The sequence below is a fragment of the Myxocyprinus asiaticus genome, chromosome 17 (assembly GCF_019703515.2).
Source record: "Myxocyprinus asiaticus isolate MX2 ecotype Aquarium Trade chromosome 17, UBuf_Myxa_2, whole genome shotgun sequence".
Classification (NCBI taxonomy): domain Eukaryota; kingdom Metazoa; phylum Chordata; class Actinopteri; order Cypriniformes; family Catostomidae; genus Myxocyprinus; species Myxocyprinus asiaticus.
This window is the reverse complement of record NC_059360.1, coordinates 46,605,197-46,631,505: the sequence shown is the minus strand read 5'-3', so window position 1 is coordinate 46,631,505 and position 26,309 is coordinate 46,605,197. Positions and strand designations below refer to the sequence as shown.

The 26,309-nt window shown below is 36.2% G+C and overlaps 1 protein-coding gene across 1 annotated transcript in view; it reads left to right on the top strand.

The window, feature by feature from the left end:
* LOC127455258 (kelch-like protein 29) overlaps positions 1 to 26,309 on the top strand; it is a 179,294-nt gene that overhangs the window by 67,472 nt on the left and 85,513 nt on the right. The window contains exons 5-6 of the mRNA XM_051722991.1: positions 3,422 to 3,560; positions 19,542 to 19,738. Of these exons, the coding sequence (XP_051578951.1) occupies positions 3,422 to 3,560; positions 19,542 to 19,738 (336 nt within the window). The remainder of the gene's footprint in view (positions 1 to 3,421; positions 3,561 to 19,541; positions 19,739 to 26,309) is intronic.

Sequence of the window (26,309 nt, the reverse complement as noted above, 5' to 3'; positions counted from 1 at the left end):
CTATCCTTAAATAAAAGACAGTTTTTTGCATGATCAGTCATATTTTCAAAATCAATGCCAAAATGTCACAATTTCTGCAGGGTATGCAAACTTTTGAGCACAACTCTAAATTTAAGTCCATTCAATTAAAATTATTAAAGGGATTGTTCACCCAAACATGAAAATGATCTCATTATTCACTTACCCTGATGCCATCCCAGATGTGTATGACTGTCTTTCTTCAGCAGAACACAAATGAAGATTTTTAGAAGACGATAGAGCTCTGTCAGGTCCTTATAATGCAAGTAAATGGGTGCCAACACTTTGACGGTCCAAAAGTCACATTTAGGCAGCATAAAAGTAATCCATACATCTCCAGTCGATCAATGAATGTCTTCTGAAGCGAATCGATATGTTTGTGTAAGAAGCAAGTCGATAATTAAAATGTTTTTAACTTTAAATCGGCACGTCCGTCCAGGGCTCTGATGCAGTTTGAAATTGCCAAACTCTCACGTGACATTTGTTCTTCTGTTGTAAATAAGCGCCAATTCCGAATTCTTGCGTGAACTCGCCGACGCACCTACATCAAGCGTTGCGTCAGCTGCTGGCAGGAAGCACTTTTTAACACAAACATATCGATTTGCTTCAGAAGACATTCATTGATCGACTAGAGTCGTATGGATTACTTTTATGCTTCCTAAATGTGACTTTTGGACCATCAAAGTTCTGGCACCCGTGTACTTCTGTTATAAGGACCTGACAGAGCTCTACCTTCTTCTAAAAATCTTCATTTGTGTTCGGTTGAAGAAAAACTGTCATAAACATCTGGGATGGCATCAGGGTAAGAGAATGAGATAATTTCTTATTTTGGGGTGAACTATTCCTTTAAGTAGAAACAACTACATTTATATAGCAAATATGAGTTAAGTCTACTTGCATCTAGTTCTTTAATTTAAATAGTTAAGGTCATTCAATATGATCACCAAATTAACGGAGTTAAATTTAAGTCCATTCAATTAAAATCATTAAATAGAAACAACATGTATATAGAATATCTGCATTAAGTCTACTTGAATTTGGTTACCTTACAGTAGCTTAAATAGTTAAGTTCATTCTACATGATCACCAAGTTAAGTGAACTTAATTACACAAGTTTTGGAGACAGCATTCCTCAATTGAGTAAAGTCAACTTATTAGGTTTTTTAGTGTACAGAGCACCTCTAAAGTTCATGGAGGGAATTAATTTTTTTAGATAGTTTTGCGTTCCCTCAAAATGATTTCTTGAGCCTCGCTCGCAATACCTTGTATCCATCCCTTATAATGAAATAACAACCATGATTTAACTACAGCACAGTAACTATATTTTAACCATACAGTTCATGGTTAAACTGTACTAATAATACAGGAAAACCCAAACTATGGTAATAAAAATCATAATAATTTTGCAAAAAAAAAAAAAAGAAAAAAAAAAGAAGAAAAAACTTTTTTTTTTTTTTTATTTTAACCACAAAAATAGTTACATGATTACTGTAGGTTTGCCATAGTGAAGCCATGGATAATTTTTGAAAAGACATGTTTTTTTTTGGAGGAAACCATGGTTTTAAAAACCATACTTGTTCCACAAATTAAAAATATGGTGTTACTATAGTAAAACTGTTGTAACCATGTTTCTTTTTTGTTTCTTTTTTCTTGCAGAAATGCAATAAACTATTAGAAAATACATTTAAAAGAACCATGTCCTCTAAAGGTCTCTGTTGTTTACATCGGCATTCTTGCATTTACAAAAAAAGGCTAGATGGAGCGCAATAAACGGAACATAATGCAGGTGTCTTTAGGCGCATTTTTAAACATTGAAGTGCAAGACACAGCATCTTAAAAACATGGCACATCTGTGCGAGACGCAACATCTGGTCAACAGCATCTGCCTGCCAACAGTGCAGATGGACGCAAAAACTCATTTGGTGTGAACAGCCCCTAATGCAGCATCTTAACCAAACTGGAACCTCATAATAAGCGGTCTACTGTGCAACTCAAAAAAAAAAAAACGCACCACTGATTCCAAGAGGATTTGGCATTAGCATGCCACTAAGCTAACAATGTGATACTCTAATTAGCGTAACAGGTAGCACGCACAGATATTGGGTACTATAATCAAATTTGAATGAAATATTGATGGTTTTCAGTAGTGAATGGATTATAAATGTGCTAATGTATTAATATGCTGTCTAGACTGCTCATTAGGTTTTGGAACAGAGCTAAAGTCTTGGTCTAGTCTTGGACTAGAGAATAATTTTTTGCTGTATAGTTGACTAGTAAACGTGCTTTATTAAAATATCAGGTTTTTTCTACACTTTCTCACTTGTTTTCTGTCTGCATGATAAATTGTGTTGTTTGTATTTTTTGTTTTCCACATCCTCACCATCTTTCCTGTCATTTAGAGGCGGTGTTGGTTTAGTACATGTTATTATAGAGCAGCTGGTGGCTCTATTGTCTGTTAAATCAGAACTGTGGACATATGTGTATTATTTTAAAGAAGCTGTATTTTTTTTTTTTTTTCGTAGAATCTCTGCCAAATGTGCTTTGAAATGAGAATGCAGACCCTCTGCCATTCACTCTGTATTTATTTTCATCCTTGATGGTTTTACTCCCCTATTCCAAATCTTTTTCAGCCTTTTACATGCGCAAACAAATGATTTCCTGTTTTTCGTCAAACAATGATTTGTGTTATCTTCATGTGAACATCTGGTTCATATTTCTCCTTTAAATCAAAAGAAAGAAAAAATAAATTATATTTTGCATAAAGAAAATTATACCTATTTTAAGACCATTAAGATTTGTTTTGCATTGTGACACCCCTCTTTCTCATTACCATAATGCACAAAAAAAAAAAAAATTCTGTAATGTGACATAAAAAAAAACAAACAATGCTATTATTTAAATTCTTAAAGGAAAAAAATGTTCAATACAATTTGACTCGTCCCTCCTTTTCTTTAAAACAAGCAAAAATGGAGGTTACAGTGAGGCACTTACAATGGAAGTGAATAGGGCCAATTTTTAGAAATACATTTTTGTGGTAATCAAGTTTATGCCTCAAATGATTGAGTTTAACCAGATAATTTATCATCAAAGAAGTATTTGTTGTTCTGCCTTTAATTTATGTTGATTTTAACTAAGAAAGATTGCCTTACAGTAATTTTAAAGTATAATGGGAATTGCGAAAAACTCTATGTAAAACGTTCCGGAATGCTAATAATTCTTGACAGTAGAGTATTCGTACGTTAATGAGTTTTGATTGAAAATGTTCTTAATTTTAATGGCAATAATGTCACATTGCAGAAAGTGATCGTAATGGTCCCAAAATACGCCTAATTTTGTTTATGCAAAATGTAATTGAATAATTTAATCTTTAATCACTCTTTCTCTTCTTTCTCTTGTTCTACAGAAATGTTGAAGGAATTGAACGAGCAGCGGCACGAGAAAGACTTTACAGACCTGAAAATAATAGTTGAAGGCAAAGAGTTTGAAGTCCATCAAAATGTTCTAGCTTCCTGCAGCTTGTATTTCAAGGACATGATTAAAAGGTTTGCTTCCTCCAGTTGTTGATTTATTCTGTTCTTTTCATAGGGTGCATTTGTGTCGCGTCCTTTTCCCTCCCCATCTCTTGCAGGTACGAAGACATCGGTTCCCGTCACAGGGCCAGTAGCCATTCTATCTGTCCCACAAACAAATGTATCTCACTGCTCAAAAGGTCGACCGATCCGACCATTTCATCTCCATTCACCAAGTGTGCCAATTTGCATTTTAATGGGCAAAGAAGTTCCATGACTGGTGGGGTTTTGTTTTTAATGGTTTGTAAATGTCTGAACACAGCAACTGGAGAGTTTAGAAATGCACTTGGCATATCAGATCAGCACTCCTCTCTTCCTGTCGGAATCAAGTGCTTAGACGCAATGTTCTCGCCATCCCACTCCAGCAGTTACCTGCTGTGACACGGTCCGTATCTCCATGGAAATTCACACACCTCACACGGTGCTTTGAGTGCGCTAGCGGGATTAAGGGAACCTGGAAACCGCATGGATCCTGTTTATGCTTTGTGGAATTGAATTTCTTGCCCAGCTGTGCTGGAAACATGCTGTTTTCTATAGATGCTGATCTCAGCATTCACATGCAGCAGAGTATCTTGACACTGATACTCAGTGTTCTTTACAGGAAAAGAAATGTAGTCAGGCTTTATGTAAAAAAAAAAAAAAAATTAAAAAAAAAAATTAGATTTATGTTTAAAGATAAGAGCATACATCCACAATAACACAAATAATGTTGTGTATGTGTGTGTGTGTGTGAGTATAATATATTTTTATACCTGGTGACTGTTTTGGTGACCAGAGGACACTTTTTTACGTTTTGCTCTACAACATAAATTACTCACAGTCTTTAGGGATGGAAATCGTAAGGAATTTGACAGTTCTCGTTCTTACATCTCTATATGTAAGATATGTATGTCTATACGCCATTTAGATTCTAAAGAACTGGCACCGAAGAGTCATTCGTTTGGAAATCGTACATCACTGGTTGCATACTGTTGATTCAAAAGAACCAGCTCATAAGAATCATTTGTTCGGAAATCGAATAACACTGGTTGCGCACTGTAGATTCAAAAGAACCGGCTCATAAGAGTCATTTGTTTGCTAATTGGTCAACACCAACCATGCTTGAGTGCTGAGAATAGATTCATTCGGGAATCGGGCTCCATTGGTCTCACATTGTTTGCGATGTAGATTCAAAAGAACAGGCTCATAACAGTCATTCGTTTGGCATTCGGGCTCCATTGGTCTTGCATTGTTTGCGATGTAGATTCAAAAGAACTGGCTCATAAGAGTTATTTGTTCAGGAATCGTACATCACTCGTTGCATACTGTTAATGCAAAAGAACTGGCTCATAAGAGTTATTTGTTCGGGAATCGTATGTCACTGGTTGCATACTGTTGATTCAAAAGAACTGGCTCATAAGAGTTATTTGTTCGGGAATCGTATGTCACTGGTTGCATACTGTTGATTCAAAAGAATTGGCTCATAAGAGTTATTTGTTCGGGAATCATATGTCACTGGTTGCATACTGTTGATTCAAAAGAATTGGCTCATAAGAGTTATTTGTTCGGGAATCATATGTCACTGGTTGCATACTGTTGATTCAAAAGAACCGGCTCATAAGTATCATTTGTTCAGGAATCGGATAACACTGGTTGCGCACTGTAGATTCAAAAGAACCGGCTCATATCAGTCATTTGTTCGCTAATTGGACAACACCAACCATGCTTGAGTGCTGAGAATAGATTCGTTCGGGAATCGGGCTCCATTGGTCTCGCATTGTTTGTGATGTAGATTCAAAAGAACTGGCTCATAAGAGTTATTTGTTCGGGAATCGTACGTCACTTGTTGCATACTGTTGATTCAAAAGAACTGGCTCATAAGTATCATTTGTTCAGGAATCGGATAACACTGGTTGCGCACTGTAGATTCAAAAGAACCGGCTCATATCAGTCATTTGTTCACTAATTGGTCAACACCAACCATGTTTGAGCGCTGAGAATAGATTCGTTCGGGAATCGGTCTCCATTGGTCACACATTGTTTGCAGTGTAGATTCAAAAGAACTGGCTCATAAGAGTTATTTGTTCGGGAATCGTATGTCACTGGTTGCATACTGTTGATTCAAAAGAACTGGCTCATAAGAGTCATTTGTTCGCTAATTGTACAACACCAACCATGCTTGAGTGCTGAGAATAGATTCGTTCGGGAATCGGTCTCCATTGGTCACACATTGTTTGCAGTGTAGATTCAAAAGAACTGGCTCATTAGAGTTATTTGTTCAGGAATCAGGCATCATTGGTGGTGCATGTTTTGCGATGTACATTTGAAAGAACTGGCTCATAAGAATCAATTGTTCGGGAATCGGACATCGACTATTGTCAAATATAGAAAATTTGTTAGCTACTTGTGTTTAAAAAGCACACAGCTCCTTAAAAATGTTTCAGGTGTGACTGTGTATTTTATGTTTAAGAACAAAAAAACTTTGGTGGTCACTATTGTGCTCAATAGAAACTCACTTATTTTTGATAGATGTCTACTGATAAAAGCTGATGGCGGTAAAAATTAGATTAATCGATACATGATACTTCCACTACAGTTTCAAGAAAAGATTGAGCTGCAAACTCACAGCGTTTAGTTGTAAATTTACTCTAGGTCGAGCCAAGGAAAGGTCTCACACTAGCAGTGGTGATGAAAACTGCATTAGGACCAATAACACACAGCCGAGATGTAAGTCTGTTCTCATTGAAGCACAAAATGTGCTGATACACCTCACAAAGCTATTTGAGTTTCACTGCCTCTGAAAGTCGGAAGAGGACACAAACTGTGCTCTCTGGACGGGGAATTTTTACTCTCTAAACGTCATCTAAATTGTCCTTAAAACTTTTAAAAGAGAGATTTTTTTCATGTGCACATCTCTGTTTCAAAACCTAGTGAGCTGCCTTGCTGTCTACTGCCTGCATAGGTAGATGCCTTGTAAAGTAGTATTCTAAAGCGGCTTCCACATGGCTCGCTTCAGCATTGCCGAATAGTCTATGGAGTGAAGCATCAGTGTTGGCCTGGTGCTTCGTTGCTCTTCTTTTGAGCTGCTACCCTTCAGCTAATGATTACCGGCAATTAGCATTTACGCTATTAAGTCTAGCATTTAAGTCTGTCTTTGCAAGCACAGGTCCAATTGCACAACAACATGATTTTAACATGCGTTTTTGCCTGCTCTAACGTGTTTTAGAGTACAAAGCGACAAGAATATATATATATAAAAAAACTCCAACTTTATGAAGACAAATTGAATGTTTAACAAGCTAGCCTAGGCTAGCTAGTAAACAAGACCTCTTATAAAGTTCTGCAATGAATGTATCAAAGTAATAAATGTTTTCAATGTTTACTGTGCACACTTCCTGCTTTCTTGTCTGGCAAACTTGTAAAATAGCCCATACGTGACGCTTTCTGCAACACTCATCTGGAGGACAAAGTGGCGATCAACACTGATGTTGAGCAGTTGACGGCACAAGTAACTAGTAAGGTGCAAAATACATCCTTTATAGGTTCTCATTACACTGTGTGAATGTGCAGCTTATAAGTATAACATAAATATTGAAGACAAAAACTTTTGTTGCTTAGTGTAAATAGCAAAAAAAAGCATCTTCTTATTATATAGATGCTATTTGCACCCCTGATTAAATACTACCGTACAGTATAGGGGCATCAACTTCAGTTGTGTTTATTTAGAGTCCCTCAGACACCCTACACCAACCCCTAAACCTAACTCTAAACCTCAAATCAAATAAAATCATTTTTATTGTCACACAACCATATACACAAGTGCAATGGTGTGTGAAATTCTTGGGTGCAGTTCCGATCAACATAGCAGTCGTGACAGTGATGAGACATATACCAATTTACAATAAACATCAGATTAACACAATACAATTTAAAGTCTAATATACACATAATTACACAACACAATATACAAATAATAACATACAATGTACAGTATACAATACACACAATATAGATGCACATTATTCATTAAAAAATAAATAATATAATATATATATATATATATATATATATATATATATATATATATATATAGAATGTACAGTAGGTTGTATTGTACTGTATTGACATTCAGGCTGTCGGTTGATAGTAAGTTGTTAAGAGAGAATATAATATAATAATAATATAATTTATGACAGTCTGGTGTGAGATATAAGAGTAAGAGTAATAAAGTGCAGTGCTGATGTATTTTGATCGTGGGAGATCAAGAGTTCAGAAGTCTGATTGCTTGGGGGAAGAAGCTATCATGAAGTCGGCTGGTGCTGGTCCTGATGCTGCGATACCGCCTGCCTGATGGTAGCAGTGAAAACAGCCCATGGCTCGGGTGGCTGGAGTCTCTGATGATCCTCCGAGCTTTTTCACACACCGCCTGGTATATATGTCCTGGAGGGAAGCTCACCTCCGATGATGTGTCTGGCAGTTTGCACCACCCTTTGTAGTGCTTTGCGGTTGTGGGTGGTGCTATTGCCATACCAGGTGGAGATGCAGCCAGTCAGGATGCTCTCTTCAGTGCAGCTGTAGAACCGTGTGAGGATGTGGCGGTTCATTCCAAACTTCCTCAGCCGTCTCAGGAAGAAGAGGCACTCATGAGCCTTCTTCACAACGACTTCAGTGTGGATGGACCATGTGAGTTCCTCAGTGATGTGGACACCCAGGAACTTGAAGTTGCTGACTCTCTCCACTGGTGCTCCATTGATGATGATGGGACTGTGTTCTCTGTCTTTTCTTCTGAAGTCCACCACAAGTTCCTTTGTCTTACTGACATTGAGGGAGAGGTTGTGCTCCTGACACCAGTGTGTCAGAGTGTGCACCTCCTCTCTGTAGGCTGTTTCATCATTGTCGGTGATCAGACCTACCACCGTCATGCCATCAGCAAACTTAATGATGGCATTGGAGCTATGTGTTGCCACACAGTCATGTGTGTACAAGGAATGCAAGAGTGGGCTGAGAACTCAGCCCTGTGGGGCTCCAGTGTTGAGGATCAGTGATGAGGAGATGTTGCTGCCTATTCTAACCACCTGGCGTCTGCTTGACAGGAAGTCCAGGATCTAGCTGCACAGCGAGCTGTTTAAGCCCAGAGCCCGGAGTTTCTCATCAAGCTTGGAGGGCACTATGGTGTTGAATGCTGAGCTGTAGTCTACAAATAACATTATCACATAAGTGTTCTTTTTTTCCTGGTGGGAGAGAGCAGTGTGTATTGTAGATGCAATGGCATCATCAGTGGAGCGGTTGTTGTGGTAAGCAAACTGCAATGGGTCAAGAGAGAGAGGCAGCACAGAGCAGATGTAATTTCTGATTAGTCTCTCAAAGCATTTGCTGATGATGAGGGTCAGAGCAACAGAACGCCAGTCATTTAAGCAAGTGATTTTGGATTGCTTTGGAACAGGCACAATGGTGGATGTTTTAAAGCATGTGGGGACTACAGACAAAGAGAGGGAAAGGTTGAAAATGTCCGTAAAACACCAGCCAGTTGGTTCGCGCACACTCTGATGACGCGGCCCGGAATGCCATCTGGACCCGTGGCTTTGCGGATATTCACCCATCGGAAGGATCGGGTTACATCCGCTACAGAGACGGAGCGTGAACTAACCTCTGTAGCTTCGGCCGCGAGAGCTCTCTCCACGAGGGCGGTGTTATTTCCCTCAAAACGAGCATAAAATGTGTTTAGCTCATCCGGGAGAGATGCAGCAGTGTTCATGGCCAGAGTTACAGAGTTTTTATTCCCTTTAAAGTCTGTGATGATGTTAATTCCCTGCCACATGCTTCTAGAGTTGGTGGTGTTAAACTGTCCTTCAATCTTGTTCCTGTACTGACGTTTGGCTTGTTTATGCTCCTCCGCGTTCCCAGAATTAAAAGCGGAGGTCCGCACATTAAGTGCCGCGCCAACATCGCTATTAATCCAAGGTTTCTGGTTCAGATAGATCCGTATTGTTCTGGTCGGAACGACGTCCTCTACGCACTTTCTGATGAAATACATTACGCTATCGGCGTAAAGCTCGATGTCGTGATCACGCGAACATCTCCCAGTCCACGTGATCAAAACAGTCTTGTAGCGTAGAGTCTGATTGATCCGACCAGCACTGGATCGTTCTGAGGGTGGGTGCTTCCTGTTTCAGTTTCTGCCTGTAAGCGGGCAGAAGCAGAATGGAAGAGTGGTCCGATTTGCCAAATGGTGGGTGGGGGAGGGATTTGTAGCATCCCGGAAGGGAGAGTAGCAGTGGTCCAAAACCCGGTCCCCTGGTGTGTTGAAACTGATGTGTTGGTGGTATTTTGGTGCGACTGATTTGAAACTGGCTTCATTAAAGTCCCCGGTCACAATGAACACGGCCTCAGGGTGCGCGGTTTCCTGCTTGCTTATAATCCCGTACAGTTCCTTGAGTGCCCGGTCTGTGTTGGCTTGTGGGGGAATGTACACAGCTGTGTACATTTAAACCTAACCCTAACCTTCCCTGCTTTGTTGAAATACTATATGCATTCTTCATGTATTTTATACTTACAAGCTGCACTTTCACACACAGTACTGACTGAGAACCTATAAAGGATGTCAATTGCATCATACTAGCTACTGATATGTTTTGTTTTTAGCTAAAAAATTCATAGTTATGACAAAAACAAACGTAAAGGTGCTGTAAAGCAAGAATAAGAAATCAGCCAATAAAGGCTTAATACATACTTTATAATGCCAAACAAGTCCATAACTAGACACTTACAAGTATAATTATTAGTCATGAATTACTGTTTAATTTCTGATCCCTCAAATAGTGTTACAGGTTAATTAGTCACTCTTTTTTTATAAAAAATTTTTTAATGTTTTTTGTCAATACAAAGTTTTTGGTAGTACATTTTTAATGGTCATTTCTCACACTTCGTCTGCCATCTTGGATGGATGTCGCAATGCATTCTGCGATTGTCTTTTAAGATTTTGTCGAAAAGAAGGTATCCAAAGGCCGAAATATACTTCAGTTTTCCGCGTGCCACTACGTCTCGCACAAATTCCGTCATTTGCACATTACGTGCGGACTGTCCAATTGCAGCTTAGTTTTTCTAGATGCCTATGCGCCTATCGTTGACTTTACTAAAGAGAGTCAATAAGCAGTTATAGTGCTTGTGCAGCAAATGCATCCGTACGAGCTTGATGTCTAAAAAGTTTATTATAAAAAGCTAGAGCGCTTGACCATGCGTGAGACATAATGACGTGCGGAAAAAGCCTATGGAAGGCAGCAAAAAAAAATAAATAAAATTAACAGTTAATGGGAGTGTGCCAATGATGCCTTAAAATAGCCGTCTACATAGGCAGCTCACTAGGTTTTGAAACAGAGCCATGCATAGTCACAATCTTGCCATTCTGAATAGTGCATTCATTTCTTCTACAAAGTAGAATATATACTTGTCAAGAGTTATTAATGCAATTGCAATGCAATTTAACAGACAGTTCAATCAACCTCTAAGAGATTAAATAGAAAGTTTAATGTGTGGTTTAGGTGTTTGCACACACACCGAACAGCCACAACATTAAAACCACCTGTCTAATATTGTGTAGGTCCTCCTCGTGCCACCAAAACTGCGCCAACTCGCATCTCAGAATAGCATGTTGTACAGAGTGGTTATCTGAGTTACTGTAGACTTTGTCAGTTCAAACCAGTCTGGCCATTCTCTGTTGACCTCTCTCATCAACAAGGCGTTTCCATCCACAGAACTGCCGCTCACTGGATGTTTTTTTTTTTTTGGCACCATTCTGAGTAAATTCTGGAGACTGTTGTGCATGAAAATCCCAGGAGATCAGCAGTTACAGAAATACTCAAAGAGGTCAACAGAGAATGGTCAGACTGGTTCAAACTGACAAAGTCTACGGTAACTCAGATAACCACTCTGTACAATTGTGGTGAGAAGAATATCATCTCCTAATGCTATTCTGAGATGCGGGTTGGCGCAGTTTTGGCGGCACGAAGAGACCTACACAATATTAGGCAGGTGATTTTAATGTTGTGGCTGATGTTGTGTACATTCAACAGTTTGTCAACCACATATTCTCGCTACGTGAGAGTCGACAGCTTTGCTTGGCAAAATAAAATCAATGCTTTGTTGTGATCTGCAAAGCTCCGGCATGCCTAACCATTCTGAAAACATTCCTGCATTACTTATTCATCTGAATTTTCAATTGGGGAATGTCAGTACTCTTACACCATTTCTGTCTGATTATTTGTTTGTTTACACAGAATGCATGCTATTTAAAAAACTGACTTCAATCTTTGATCTATGAAAAATAAATCGTCCATATGATGCTTACCAAATTCAAGCTAAACATTTTTTTTTTTTTTTTTTTTAAATGATACACGAATTAAACTGTAATCTGAGTTTAATATCAGAGATTCTGCTGCACCTTTAATGGGCATATCAGCCTGTGCTTTGAAACCAGACTTATCTGTCAGTCGTTTATCAGTCAGACGGAGCATGTTTATCTAATCATCTATAAAGAACACCTGCCGTATGTGTCATTTTCAGAGAAAACACACATTAAAAAGTGATTCATCCATTTAGCAAATCATCTGCTAAGTGGATATGCGATTGGATGTAATATATAACCATTAGGACTGCTCGTTTACATTGTGCAGAGATATGAAGCAGGTTTGCTTATGAATTATACAATATCTCCAGAGATTCAGTCTGTCTGCTGATTTTGTATATTTATGCTTTGTTTGTGGCAGTGCATCCATCATTTGGCACATGCTGAGTGTTGCTATATTAGGATAGATGCTACATCAGTGTGAGACCGATAACTAGCATGTTTAGTTTGACAGATTTGCTTTGTTGCATTTAAATTGAAGTTTTTGTGGTTTGATATCAACTATGTTTTAATATTTTTGCAAAACGGTGTTATAGAATCACGTTACTGTACCTACGCTCATTGTATGTATCGCAGTTGTAGAGGCACTACAGCAACAATGACTTTTATTCCCATTCACACAAATCACGAGTTAAACGGTCAATTATCAGTTTATAAACAATTACTCGGGGTTCCCATGCATCCTGGAAAACCTGGAATTTTGCAATGCAGTTTTCCAGTCATAAAAAAAATGGAAAATGAGAAAACTACATAAATGTCCTGGAAAAGAAATATTTGTCCTGGAAAAATATTTTAGTATAATAAAACTGTTTGACTGTCACTAACAAGGTTTTTGTTACATGCACAAAAACATGGTAGTGATCAGGTCTCGGGATAGGTGTCAAATACACATTTGTATCATTTTGTCACTTTCGCTGGCTGCACATTTTGAAACAACATCAACAGTTGACTGTCATGAACGATGCTCTGTCAGGTACATTCCCTGCTCATCTGGGTAGGGTTATACCAGCTGTGCGTAAGGTCTCACTTAAGTTGGGACATAAAGTTTAAACTAAGGGCTTAGTTAGAGACTTGTTAGTGTTTTTGTGCTTAATTTAGTTGCACCACCACTTCCAAACGGGATATGAATTAATATTCAACAATTCAAAGATCGGAGTTCACTTATACCGCGGTTACCGCATGTAGGGCCCTATGATTTCTGCAATGTGGCAAGCACGGACGGAATCACTGAATCCAGTCATAAAAATGGCATTAGCTATAAAACGCAGATTGTCACAGAACTTGACATATTTGGGAAGAAAATTTATGTTTGAATGCACAATTAACACTTGTACATCAATAAAAAAAAAGTTACTCAGAGGTTCTTAGAGGACAAAAATGCCTGCATCAAAAAACTGCCATATTAATATTATATATTAATATCATTTTCCACTTTCAATTAGTAATTTTTTTTAACCAACATCAGTTCTGATCATAACTACCAAATATTCATTCATTTTCAAGATTTTAACCCTTTAAATGCCAGTTTTGTTTACATAATGCCACTATTGTTTTTTACACACACACACACATACACACACACACACACACACACACACACATTTCTCAATACACACATACAAAACACACTCTGACATCCATACCAACACACCCACACAATGTTATCGACATCATTTATTCAGTTGGCCTGCAGTGCTCTATAATACAGCAAACAAAAAATAGGGGAAAAGCATGTATTTGCTCCATAGGCTAAACATGAGAAAAATGGCGCCATCTGGTGGAAAATATTAAAGATTTAAATTTTGAAGCCAGGGCTCCGGAATGAAAGCATGATATCATAGAATTCATGATTTTATGCTTTATTGGCACTGGGATCAAATATTGCAGATATTGTTTTAATGGGTTTCAATGGGGGAATTTTTGTCCTGAAGGTCCTGAGTGTAACTATTTTATGTACACAAGTGTATTATAGATGTATTATAGGAACTGAGGTTGAAATATCAAAATTCCCCCAAAATACACACCTTGGGCAAAATGTATGCCGTTGGCAGTAACATCAAATGATCGAAAAAACAAAAATGAAAAAGACAAAAATGTCCCGAAGGTTGCACATGGGTTAATCAAATTAAAATTGCTAAATATCATAGTGTGATTATTAAACCGCAAAATGCTGCGATTTTATCGAAATGGTTGTGTGAAGCAGAGCACTCTGAAGTGTGCAGCACATACAGACTATATATTTATTTAATCAAATCACAGCTTTTTGGGGTTTAATAATTGTACTGGGCCATGTAGCCATGCTTATCCAGAGGTGGGAAACTACAGTCAAAAGCACACAGAAACGGCAAAATAAAAGCTCAAATTAAATGAATGTGTGAAATGGGAAAAAAAGACATATAACTACTGTTTAGTAGTGTAATGATTACCTTAATTAAATAGTGATCATAATAATGTATTAAAGCAATTTCTCACATTTGTGATGGTCTGTAGTGCGGCATTTCATTTGACAAACATATCTCCAGTGTTGTTTTGGCTTGTGCTGTGAGGATTTTGTATAAAAGCACTTCATTTGATAAAAAATAATGCAGTGTTATATTAAAAAAATTAAAGTAATTAAAATACATATATTTATATATTATAATATATATATATATATATATATATATATATATATATATATATATATATATATATATATATTATATATTTAAAGTTTTGCATGAATTGATTTGTCTAGACACCATTTTGATATTAAACTGTAATTAAACTGTTGAATACGAAATTCTGAAAAAAATAACAACCATCCAATAACCACAATATACATCTCGTGTATTTTTGAATAAATATTACACCCGTTGGGCACATAAAATATCCTGGAAATATCTTAGAAAATTGTTGTTGAAAAGAGTGGGAACCCTGTTACTTTTCGCCCTGTTCCTCACACAACGCTATCTTATGACATCTAAACACTTTTACTGTAGCGCGTGACTTGTAAGGTGAAACATTTTAACGTTTTCACTTTACAAGCTTGTTCGAGTGTGATGAAATTGCATGTTAGCTCAACTAATAAAGCGTTGCACTTGCGATGCAAACGATCAGGGTACGAGTCCTGAAGAGCACACGAGTCGACATGTGAGCCCAAAGTGTCATTGAAGCACCACAAAATGACGGGATTGCTCACATTTGTTTTTTCTCTCATTATCGGTGAAGTTTAGGTTTATCTTTAGGGTAGGGAGGTCGGTTTAGTTGTTTTAAAACTCGATAGAGCATTAACCATAAAAAACGTAATCAATTTGAGAGACAATTTAACTCTATTTTAGCGCCACACAGTGGACATTTCACTTCGGAACTGTCGCGATACATGTAAGGGGCCGCGTAATGTCATTTTGAGCTGTTTGTTTTTGTTTGTTTTGTTTTTTCGCAGTGCACAATTTTGATTCATTTCATAATTTTCCCTGTCTAGAATAAGCTAAATGCTGTATGTGTAATTGTTTAAAGGAATATTATTAGTGATTTTAACTTCTGTATGGGATGCTGTGGCAATTTTTAAATATGCAACTATTACACTGTTTGAAAGTTTAACCTAGCTATTATAATTAATCATTATTAGAATTAAACATTGGTGTCACCTTGTTTGTGCAACGTTATATCCGATCTGCTATAAATATAAAAATCCAGTGCTGGTCAGGCTGGTCTAGTTTGCTGGTTTTATAGAGGGCTTCTGGGCACTGGTTGGCTGGTTATACTGGGACACCAGATAGGTGACCAGCTAAACACATGCTTGAGCAGGCTGTTAGACCAGTAACACCAGCTTAACCAGTTAAGACCAGCAGTCCATCTTAGGCTTGTTTACTTTCTTCACTTGATGTCTGCACGAGTCCTGCATGACTGTTTACATGGAGCCGAATCTTTCCACAGAGTAATTCAGTTCATCCACCCAGAAAAAATGTTCTAACTCAAAATGATGATGTAGACAACTTTAAAGTTCAAATAACACACATCTTTACTGAAATATGCGCTTCGCATTTCTGCCTTTAAACCCTTCAGAACACTTGCCCCATACTGTAAGTGCATTATTATGCATGCATTTTTAAACCAGGATTATTGTGTTTTGATAATGGCCCAGAATAATTCCTATATTTGATAGAACTAGTTGACCCTTTTGCCGGTGTGTTATCAAATATAATGCACACGTCACACACAACAACAAGAAAAACACTCACTTTTATAGATTTCAGTTCATATTTTCAGTTAACCATGTTTCCTCCAAGGACGTAGGCAAATGAGTATATTCAACCCTCCCTAATTTTCTGGAAAATATTAGTTTTGTCTATTTTAGAAACCCCTGTCATTCATAAAAGGCATTTTTATGTAAGTACCATGCTTTCATAACTGTGTTTTGTTTTTCAGTCTAATCCATATAATAGTCAGAGTCAGTGGAGGAAATAAAATATTTTGAAAACCATATTTTTTGATAACCCTATTAGATTTTTTTTTTAAAGCAGAAATGAGAATAAAACTGCTAGCACCACTAGAAAGTCCCAAAAAGCCATTTTTTGAGTAAAAGACACTGTAATAGAAGCAGTATAAGTCAATTAACATTTCTGTAATGGAGTGATTTCACAGGCTGAATTTCTATTTTCTTCTTTTTTTTCCTATAACTTCCCACATTCTCACACCTTTTACTGGTCGACTCCCCCCCTTTTGTTTCTTAATATTTCTCCTTCTCCACTTGCACCTGACAGCAATAAACTTTTTCTTTTTCTTTTCAGGAGTAACATTCTTGATTTTTCAGCCTCCTCCAGAGATTCTCAGCTCACCTCATGTTATGCCTTTGCCTCTTTCCAAGTAATATCACAGTTCGTACGCAGGCCATGATGAACTCTGTTTTAGCAGGTCTATGAAAGTAAACCCTCGCCCCGTGTCATGGAATGGTCCGTTTCCCCAGTAGGATGGCTGCTGGTGCCCTGTGGCAGAACTGATTCTCTACCCCTCCTCACACTGTCTGTCTGTCTGTTTTCTGTGTGCTTGTCTTTTTATATGTTCCCATCTATGCACTATAATATCGCATGAAAGTTTTTCTGTATTTTAAGCAATTGCAACAAACACATGATTTGATTAAAGGTGAAATGTGTAATTTTGTTTGTTTCAATAACTTTTCCTATCCCAGTTTAATATGCTACAACTTTAAAGGTGCTTTAAGCGATTTTAGCCATTCTAGAATTCCCACAGGCTGAGCCATTGGATTAGCCACGCCCCCTGTCCAAAGCTACCAAATGAGCTTTATAGACCTGTTCAGCCATGATGTCAATTTGTAGGTGAACCCGGAAGTCTAATTCGCCATGGGTTCCTATGGGTTTTTATAACAGACCTTATTTTACTCATAAGTTCAAAAACCCCATTTTATAAACCCATAGGATAATCCAGAGGGAACCCATGGTGAATTCTCTTCCGGGTTTTTTCACTACAACCTGAACAGCTCTATTGACCCTTTTTAGAGACCTTCTATGATGTGTTTCCACCTTCTTTAACAACTTAAATGTAGCAAACTTTTTTATATTTCCAATTTTTGTGTACATTTATAACATTGTACTTTGTATTATATTACCCTGGAATAAGTTTTAAAAAAATCTGTTACCACAGCTGCAATGAGGCTTCTAACACAGCTGCTGAGGGAGTGACAGAAAATTTGGCCTGTTTTTCTCTTCTTACTGCTGTTCTCCATTGATGTATGTTTATACCTTCTTTTGCAAAGCTGTGAAAGCATAATCGTTTATATTTTCTTTTGCTGTTGGAGCAAATGGGTAGGCATTCAAGTTAAGCCAGCTATGATGACTTCCGCTTCGCGAACGCTTACAGCAACAGTTCACACGGCCCCCTCGCAACACTGGGGCGTTCAAGCGAAAACTTGTTTTGTTTATCTAAAAACAGGTCCTCCACAGCGATAGTGACAACAGAACACAACACAGCTGCACACAAAACAGAGAACAGAACTTACTAAACATTTATGAGGAGTTTGTTGTCAAAGAATTGATGCATTTCTATGCCCAGCCTTATTTTTTTTAAACAGAGTTTTCGGAAATCAAACAGAAACATGGAGGAGGCTACAGGCCTCCACAGTCACACCATGTCCTAAACTGATGGCAAACGACACACGATAAAAAGTATATTTTCTATGGTAATCAGAGTTTTTGTCCTAACCAGCAGTAACGAGTGACGGTACATTCTATCGATCACTTGTTTTCTATTTTCAGCATCGCGCAGGTAATTCCATCCACTGTGAACTGGCACCAGTCCAAAAACTAAAAAAAAACTAAAATAAATAAGGCTGGGCATAGAAATGCATCAATTCTTCGACTACAAACTCTTCAGACATGTTTAGTAAGTTCTGTTCTCTGTTTTGTGTACAGCTGTGTTGTGTTTTGTTGTCACTATCACTGTGGAGGACCTATTTTTAGATAAACAAAACAAGTTTTCACTTGAACGCCCCAGTGTCGTGAGAGGGCTTTGTGAACTGTTGCTCTTGTGTCCTATCAAGAACGTGCACCGGAGATGAACGGTCAGTGAATATGTTCACTAAATAACACATTAGATTTCAGTTTGTTTCTCACCAAATCTTATCGTATGCTTTCATAGAAATCATGAGGCTCATGGAATAATTTATTAGATTTCTGAATTATACTTTTGTGTTCTTTTGAAGCTTGAAGAGGTGGTCACCATAAACTGCCATTTATGACATCACTGAGCACAGCATTTTTTAACAATTTCTCCCTTTGTGTTAAGAAAAAGAAAGAAAGTCATATAGGGTTATAACAACACCCCCTGTGAGTAAACAAAGACTGAATTTTAAATTTTGGGTAAACTATCTCTTTAAGTTTACTTTTCTCATCCAATTGGCTTTATTTCTTCTTGTTTTAAGCATGAATCTCACTAAATTTGGTGAGAATTATTCTTAAAACAAGAATAAATAATTTTCCAATTGTTAAATAAAGATATATTGTCTTCTCTGAAGTAGATATTTTTCTGGCAAACAAAACCAAAATACTGCTTAAGAAAATGTTGTTCTCTCCAGATGCTTGGTGTCTAGACACACGGCTGTTTATTAAGTGCAACCTCATTATGAGTTTTTGTTTCAAGAGGGTCCATTGTCTTTTTGCAGCATTCTTAGATAAAAGAGGTTTATAGGTCTTAACCAGTATGTTAAGACTCATTCCTGAACAATGGAAAAATCAAAGCTGCAGTGCCTCCGTCTGTCACTCAGGCCTTACGAGAAACGCTCAAGCAGCTCATCGCCAGCCAAGCAATCTGCACTCTCCATATGCCTTTAAATATGTATTATGTATGAAAATGCATAGCAGCTCACTGGAGTTTTCCCTCAAGCACTTCTGAAGAGAAACTTACTTTCTCAAATGTTGAGTCACACTGACTGAACCGCTTCAAAATGAGTCAATCTCGCTCTCAACTGCTTGATGGGGTTTTAATTGCATTTTAATCATGTATCCTCTCTTTCCATTGCTGCTATTGAGACACAACTCAGCAGCGCTGTGGTTGAACGCTCTTCGTGTTGTCTCCAGGTTATCGGCGGAGAACAGAAATGGCAATAAGATGAAGTTAACGTTGAGTAGCATCAGTGCAGACGTTCTGGAGATTCTCCTGGAGTTTGTTTACACCGGCTCGCTCATTATCGACTCAGCCAACGCCAAGACCTTATTGGAGGCGGCGAACAAGTTTCAGTTCAACACCTTCTGCAAAGTCTGTGTGTCTTTTCTCGGTAAGCACTTGCTATAATGTTCACCAACAACTACCATTTCTCCAAAACTGTGGTTCATCAACCAAGCATGCAATTTTTTTTTTATTGCAATGATCTTGAATGCAGTGAACTGTGACTAGCTAGTGTGACTTTAGATTTCCATAGTGTTTAAAACATAAGCTTAAATCACTTTAAGGTGTGTTCACTCATAAAAGAACATGAAGCCTATTTTTAGGGCAGTTAAGATTATCTTCATGACATTAATCCACGTTTTACCCCCCAATTCTAATTTTCACATTGTAAAAAATTTTTTTTGTTCATTTAAATTAAGTATTTATACATGACTGTAGTACTCTCTTGTTGCTGCCTTTCATTTAAGCTCATTTTAATTAAAAAAAAATAATAATTGTAGAACAGCGTCTTATTCACTGGAATACTTGTAAAAAAAATGACTGTGTTACAGTAATGAGAAACATCAATTGTAATAGTAAAAGTAAAACGTTCACATGTGTTACGAAAAGTAGAATTGGGGGGTAAAATGTACTTACGTGTCCTAAAAAATAATATAATAATGCAAAAATAACCTTGCTTCATAAAATGGCAATAGTGTTCATTTTCTTTTTGCTAAATGTCATTTCAGATTTATTTATTTATTTGTGTTGATTTTGGGTTAAATATGACTAGGACATTTTTCTTAACAGGTTTTGTGAGAATCGCTCATCACATTTAACTTGCACTCATTGACAAATTTTAACTATGACCATTTAAAGAGATGTGTACATTTCTGTTGACTGTAATATACTGGAACTTCATTCATGGTGAATTTGTTTTGGGATTATTTATTCAAGTCCAGATATCACACTCTGTGCCAGAGGCTTGTGTTATGTTGTTTGACAGATGTGCACAGCACACACACACACACACACACACACACACTGTGGACCGAAGAGAGTCAGAAATATTGTTTATCATTACTGGAGTCATACTAACTCTTACACTGGTTGCAGATGGTCTCCTGACAATAGATGTACTGCAATTTCTAGTAAACTGAATGCTTGTAGTAATAATTAAGTCAGATGTTGCACCATGAGTTACACTCTGAGGATTCAGTCCATACATATTTCAGCATCAGAATCATGTCAGACGGCTGTGTTCAGAGTTTTGCACCATTCAGAACCGAATTGAGAATACCTGTCTGAGCTTGCAAACAGGATGCAAAATTGTAATTTAAATGTGAATTTATGGAAGTTGAAAAAGAATGAAACTCAAAGTCATTTTTAGTAATACATTTTATTTTGCAGTATGAATTACCCATAAACATGTTCTCATATCAAACATAATATGATAATATTAATCAATATTTGAAATGCCAACTAATATTTTATTTATCATTTAATATTTTTAATGAACTATTTGTGTTTAATTAACTAATTCTATTGAATTATGTTTAATTAAAAAAAAAAAAAATATATATATATATATATATATATATATATATATATATATATATATATATATATATATAAAACTTTATATTTAATTAACTTTCATTTTATTAGAAGGTGACATTTACTATAGGGATGTATTCATTAACATTAGTAAATGCATTTGGTGAACAATATTTACAGCATTTATTACTCTTGATTAATGTTAATTTTGTTAAATATATTATTGTTCTTTATTAGTTAGTTTTAGTTCATTATGTTTAATTAATGTTAACATTCACTGTTTTTAATTTTAGAAATGAATTAGTATATGATGAAATTAGCTTTAACCGTGATTAATACATGCTGTAAAAACGTAATTACTAATAAACTAATAACATGTAATTAATACTGTTTCATCATGTATTAATTTTGGTTAAAGTTATTTTTTAAATTTGGTAACACTTTACAGTAAGGTTGTATTCATTAACATTAGTTAACTACATTAATATCTTTTCAGAAATTATTATTGTTGCTTAATGTTAATTTCAGCATATACCAATACATTTTTAAAATTAAAAGTTGTATATTTTAACTTTAGTTAATTCATTATGAATTGACGTGTCATGTTCTATCAATGAACAATTGTATATTTACAATTAAAAAGTAAAAATTAATCAAGAAATATATATAGTTAGATAAAAAATATTTTATCCTATTTTTAAGATTCACACATTTCAATTTCATAATAAAGTTCCATCTAATTTAATTGTGTAATTTATTTTTTTGTTTATTTATTTTTTTATTATTTATTATTTTATTTTATTTTATTTTTAGGAATTTGGTTAAAGATTACGCAATAAAATTTGATGGAATTTTGTTATGAAATTGAAATCTTAAAAACAGACTATTTTTTTTAAGAATAATAAATACTGTAAAAACGTGTTGTTTATTGTTAGTCCATGATACCTAAAGTATTTACTAATGTTAACAAATCTAATCTTATTGTAAAGTGTTACCGTGAATATTGACAATAGTTAAAGCAATCATAGACTAACGTTAACTAAGTGAAAAATAAGTAAGAAATAATTGACGACAGACCATTGAATTGTTGAAAAAGAATGCACACCCAAGATGGTAATGCGGTCACGATGTGCAGCGGAGTGTGCATTATTTTTAAACAATTCAACGGGCCGGAGTCAATTATTCCACTTATACCATGGTTACCAGACCTTAAGACATCGTTCAGGGTTTTATCTCAAGATATTTTCTGTTTTTTGTCCCTAAAACGCTCTTATGAGAGGAACTACTTTCTTTCGCCACAGATTCAGCATCTTGCTTTAATACAGTCCGAGCCTTCGTTGCTAGTTCAAAAACGTCACTTTAGAACTAGCAACGGAGGATGCGCTGCTTTTTGGCATTGGAGTAACAAGGTAGTGCGTGTGTGTGTGCACGAGTGAGAGAGAGAGGGGGGGAGGGGTAGCGCGGTGCTTTCCATTATAGCTATGTGAGGCTGGTTATGGCGAAATACATTGAAACATAAAAAGTTTCACATTTTAAAAGTTATTTCGGATAATAGAAACTGTTGTATTGATAAAGTCTCGGGGGTGTGGCTCTATTTGTTGGTCACAACACGAGACTCAATATATGTGTGTGTGTGTGTGTGTGTGTGTGTGTGTGTGTGTGTGTGAGCGCGCATATGTATGAGTGTGAGTGTGTGTAAGTGCGAGGGAGACGAGGGAGCACGAGGGCTCTTTTTAACCGAAATTGAAATAAATTTAGGATATTTTAGACATTGTTTGACATTCTTAACCAATTTACTTTAACCAATGTCTTTGTTTTAATTGGTTATTTTGTTGTGGTAGCCTGTAGGGCTCTTTGAAATAACTGAAATAATTTGGCGAAGTGATATGGAACCGTTATGCGGTCAAGAACTACCGAAACTACTTCAACTACTGGAACTACTTCATAGTTGTGCGTTTACTTGAAAAATAATTGCACACCTTAGAATGTCCATGAACCAATCAGAATCAAGCATTCAAGAGACCCGTGGTATTATACTGTATATTTGCAAATTAATATTAACCATGTTAACTAATGAAGTTAAATAATGTTAACGAATACAACCTTATTGTAAAGTGTTACCTATAAGTAATACAGAATTAATGGACTACACTTTTCTGCTCAGTGTTTATTATTATTACACTTGTGTGGTAATAGCTCAAATATTTGAATTCAAATTTAAAATCTATTTTGATGGTTGTGTTAATTTTTTTTTACATTATTGAACATACGAAACATGTCTAGTCAGCTAAGAAAAATGTATTCTACTGGGAATAAATCATGGCATAATTAGTCTAAATTAATGATCAAATTAATTATGCATTTTTGGAGCGAATTTGGTTGTAGAATGTGATCGTCACTCCCATAAATAACCGAACAGTGTGTACAGAACAAGATTTTTGTGGATTGAATTTGGTTGAAAGAAAGCAGTTGCCACACAAAACTAGATTAAGCACAATGAAGAGGAGTGACAACTGAATTAGCTGCAGTGTGAACGAGGCCATATCTATTTTGAAGGAATTAAAGTAAACTGGGTGTTTCCTTCCAATTTCTGATGACAAAGTGACTTCTTATTGTCAATGTATTTGACAGCACTGAAATGAAATGAGAGTAATTTAAACACTTTTTGTCACTGTCATGAATTACTCCTTTTTAGATTGGGTGTTGATAAGACAGGTGCCAGGAATGTGAATAATGAGTTTGGCTTTAGAGTCAAAAAGTCAGTGTTGGCAGCTTTGACAGCCCTGGTTTGGTTTATTCTGTCTCTAGTGCTTCTGTTCCCATCCAACCCTGGGATCCAGAGCTTTTTAATCTATCAGCACCTCGATGACTATGAAATGATGTTTTCTCCTGTTGGGATTCACTGGAGGGATCCGTCTACTTCACAGTACTAAAGTTTGAAATGCAAAATAGAAATGGGCCAGACAAAATTTTTAGAAGTTTCTTGCCAGCGCGGCCATTTCAGATAAGCGGTATGACACTTGAATGTGTATGATAAGTTAATGCTCTTCAAAGGAGGAGTGTGGGTTTTGAAAATCAGGTTTTGTGCCTTCGATATGTCTTGTTGCGTCAAGGTTTCGTCATTGAGCATGCACCCTATTCTAATACCACCAAAAATGATCTTTTTTTTTTAAAATCTGATACCACAAGTTTTACATGAGATTTGAAATCATCAGCTTATTCGCTGCTTTTAACATCAAAGCATAAACAGTCAAGTGCACAACACTTGCACACATTGGTAAAGTCAGTAAAAATGGCGAAAAGGTGTTTACATGAAATGTAATTGGCAAAGCTAAGTGTGCCGATTGGTTTTTGCTTAAATCGTGTGAAATTACCCCGATAAAGGAACGTCATTTAATGCGTTTACATGATCACACATGTTGTGGGCTTATTAAGCATAATCGGTGTAAGATCGTACATGGGTACACAGAGTTGTGCAAGATTCAGAATTTCAGAATTAACTTCCTTTCAATTCATGAGTTGAAATTCGAATGGAATGGGCCATGCCCCACAGGAAGTTGAATTTTCTGAATTGCAGTTCAAAGACATTCAACATAGTCACACTACACAATTTCATTAGTCCATGACACATTTTGTGACATAAATAATAACGTTATTATTTTTGACCAAGTATGCCTATTAATTCCCTAATAGGTTGAATTATAATTTTTACTTATAGACATAACATTTCTCTAAAAAAAATATAGATTCAAAATTTGAATCCTATAAATTAAGTGTTCTTCCACTGTAGTCCATAAAATAAAAATGTTTTAAATAGAGTGAAATAAATGAAATACAAATGTCTATAGGTGGCATTTTGAACATTATTACATTTTATATATATATATACAGTACTGTGCAATAGTCTTTAGTCTTTAGGTGGTTATTTATATCTTCAGCTTTAGTGTGTCAGTAGGAAATATAAATTTTAGACTCCCAACCATCCCCCCACTGAACATCATGTCAGTCTGAGATTACATAAAGAGACAGAAGCAATTGAGACAGCCTAAACAGATAGAAGAACTGTGGTGAATTCTCCAAGAAGCTTGGAACATCCTATCTGCCAACAACCAAGAAAAACTGTGTCCAGGTGTACCTAGGAGAATTGGTGCTGTTTTAAAGGCAAAGGTGGTCACACCAAATATTGATTTAGCTTTTTTATGTTTACTGGACTTTATATGGTGTTAACTGATAAATGAAAACTATTTATGGCATTATTTTTTGAAGACATCCTCACTATGCAACATTTTTCACAAGTGCCTAAAACTTTTGCACAGTACTGTATATATTACTGATTATTAATAATGTAAATAGAGATGTGTTTGCAGAACTTAAGGAAAGTTTGCTTTTTTAAAGTTGAATTAATCTACTTCATTTTAAGGAAATTAACTGAACTCAAAATGTCATCCTGTTCTGACTTTTACACATTAGCTGTGATATTACATATTCATTTTACACATTAAACAATGTCATATTTAAAGTAACTTTAAGAAGAGTTCTTAAACTCTGCCAACTTAGTCCTGTGACAGTTTCTTCCAATATTTACATGGTTTTCAACTGTTTAATATTCTGAGCATCTCATATACATTTCTATAAATGTATTTCTTGCATGCACTTGATGTCTTAAACCAATAATATCACATTTACTCATCACATGAACATATATGTATAATGTATACTGTATGTATTTTAAAATGCCATGCTCAGACCTCGACACTTGATACATAAATCACGACATGGTTATATGGTTATAATTTTATTAGAGAAACAAATTAATCCTGACATCGCAAAACAACGTTACCTGCCGTGACAACAAATTCAACAATAACATTGTAAATAAAACCATGCAAATGGCCAAACAATGGAACCATATTATTCATTTTCCAGTGCATGCTGGGAAGAGGGTAAATGGGACTGAACCACATAAACATTTTGTGTAGGCCAATTTGAACTCTCATTACTTGCATTACTTGTATTCCTGCAAGTTGCAACAATAATCAAGTAAATATTTTAATGGTTTTTTTAGCATTGGTCACTTGATCTAAGAACTTTTTTTTTTTTTTTTTTTTTTTTTTAAGTGATTCTGGAAACACCCCATTTGTTAT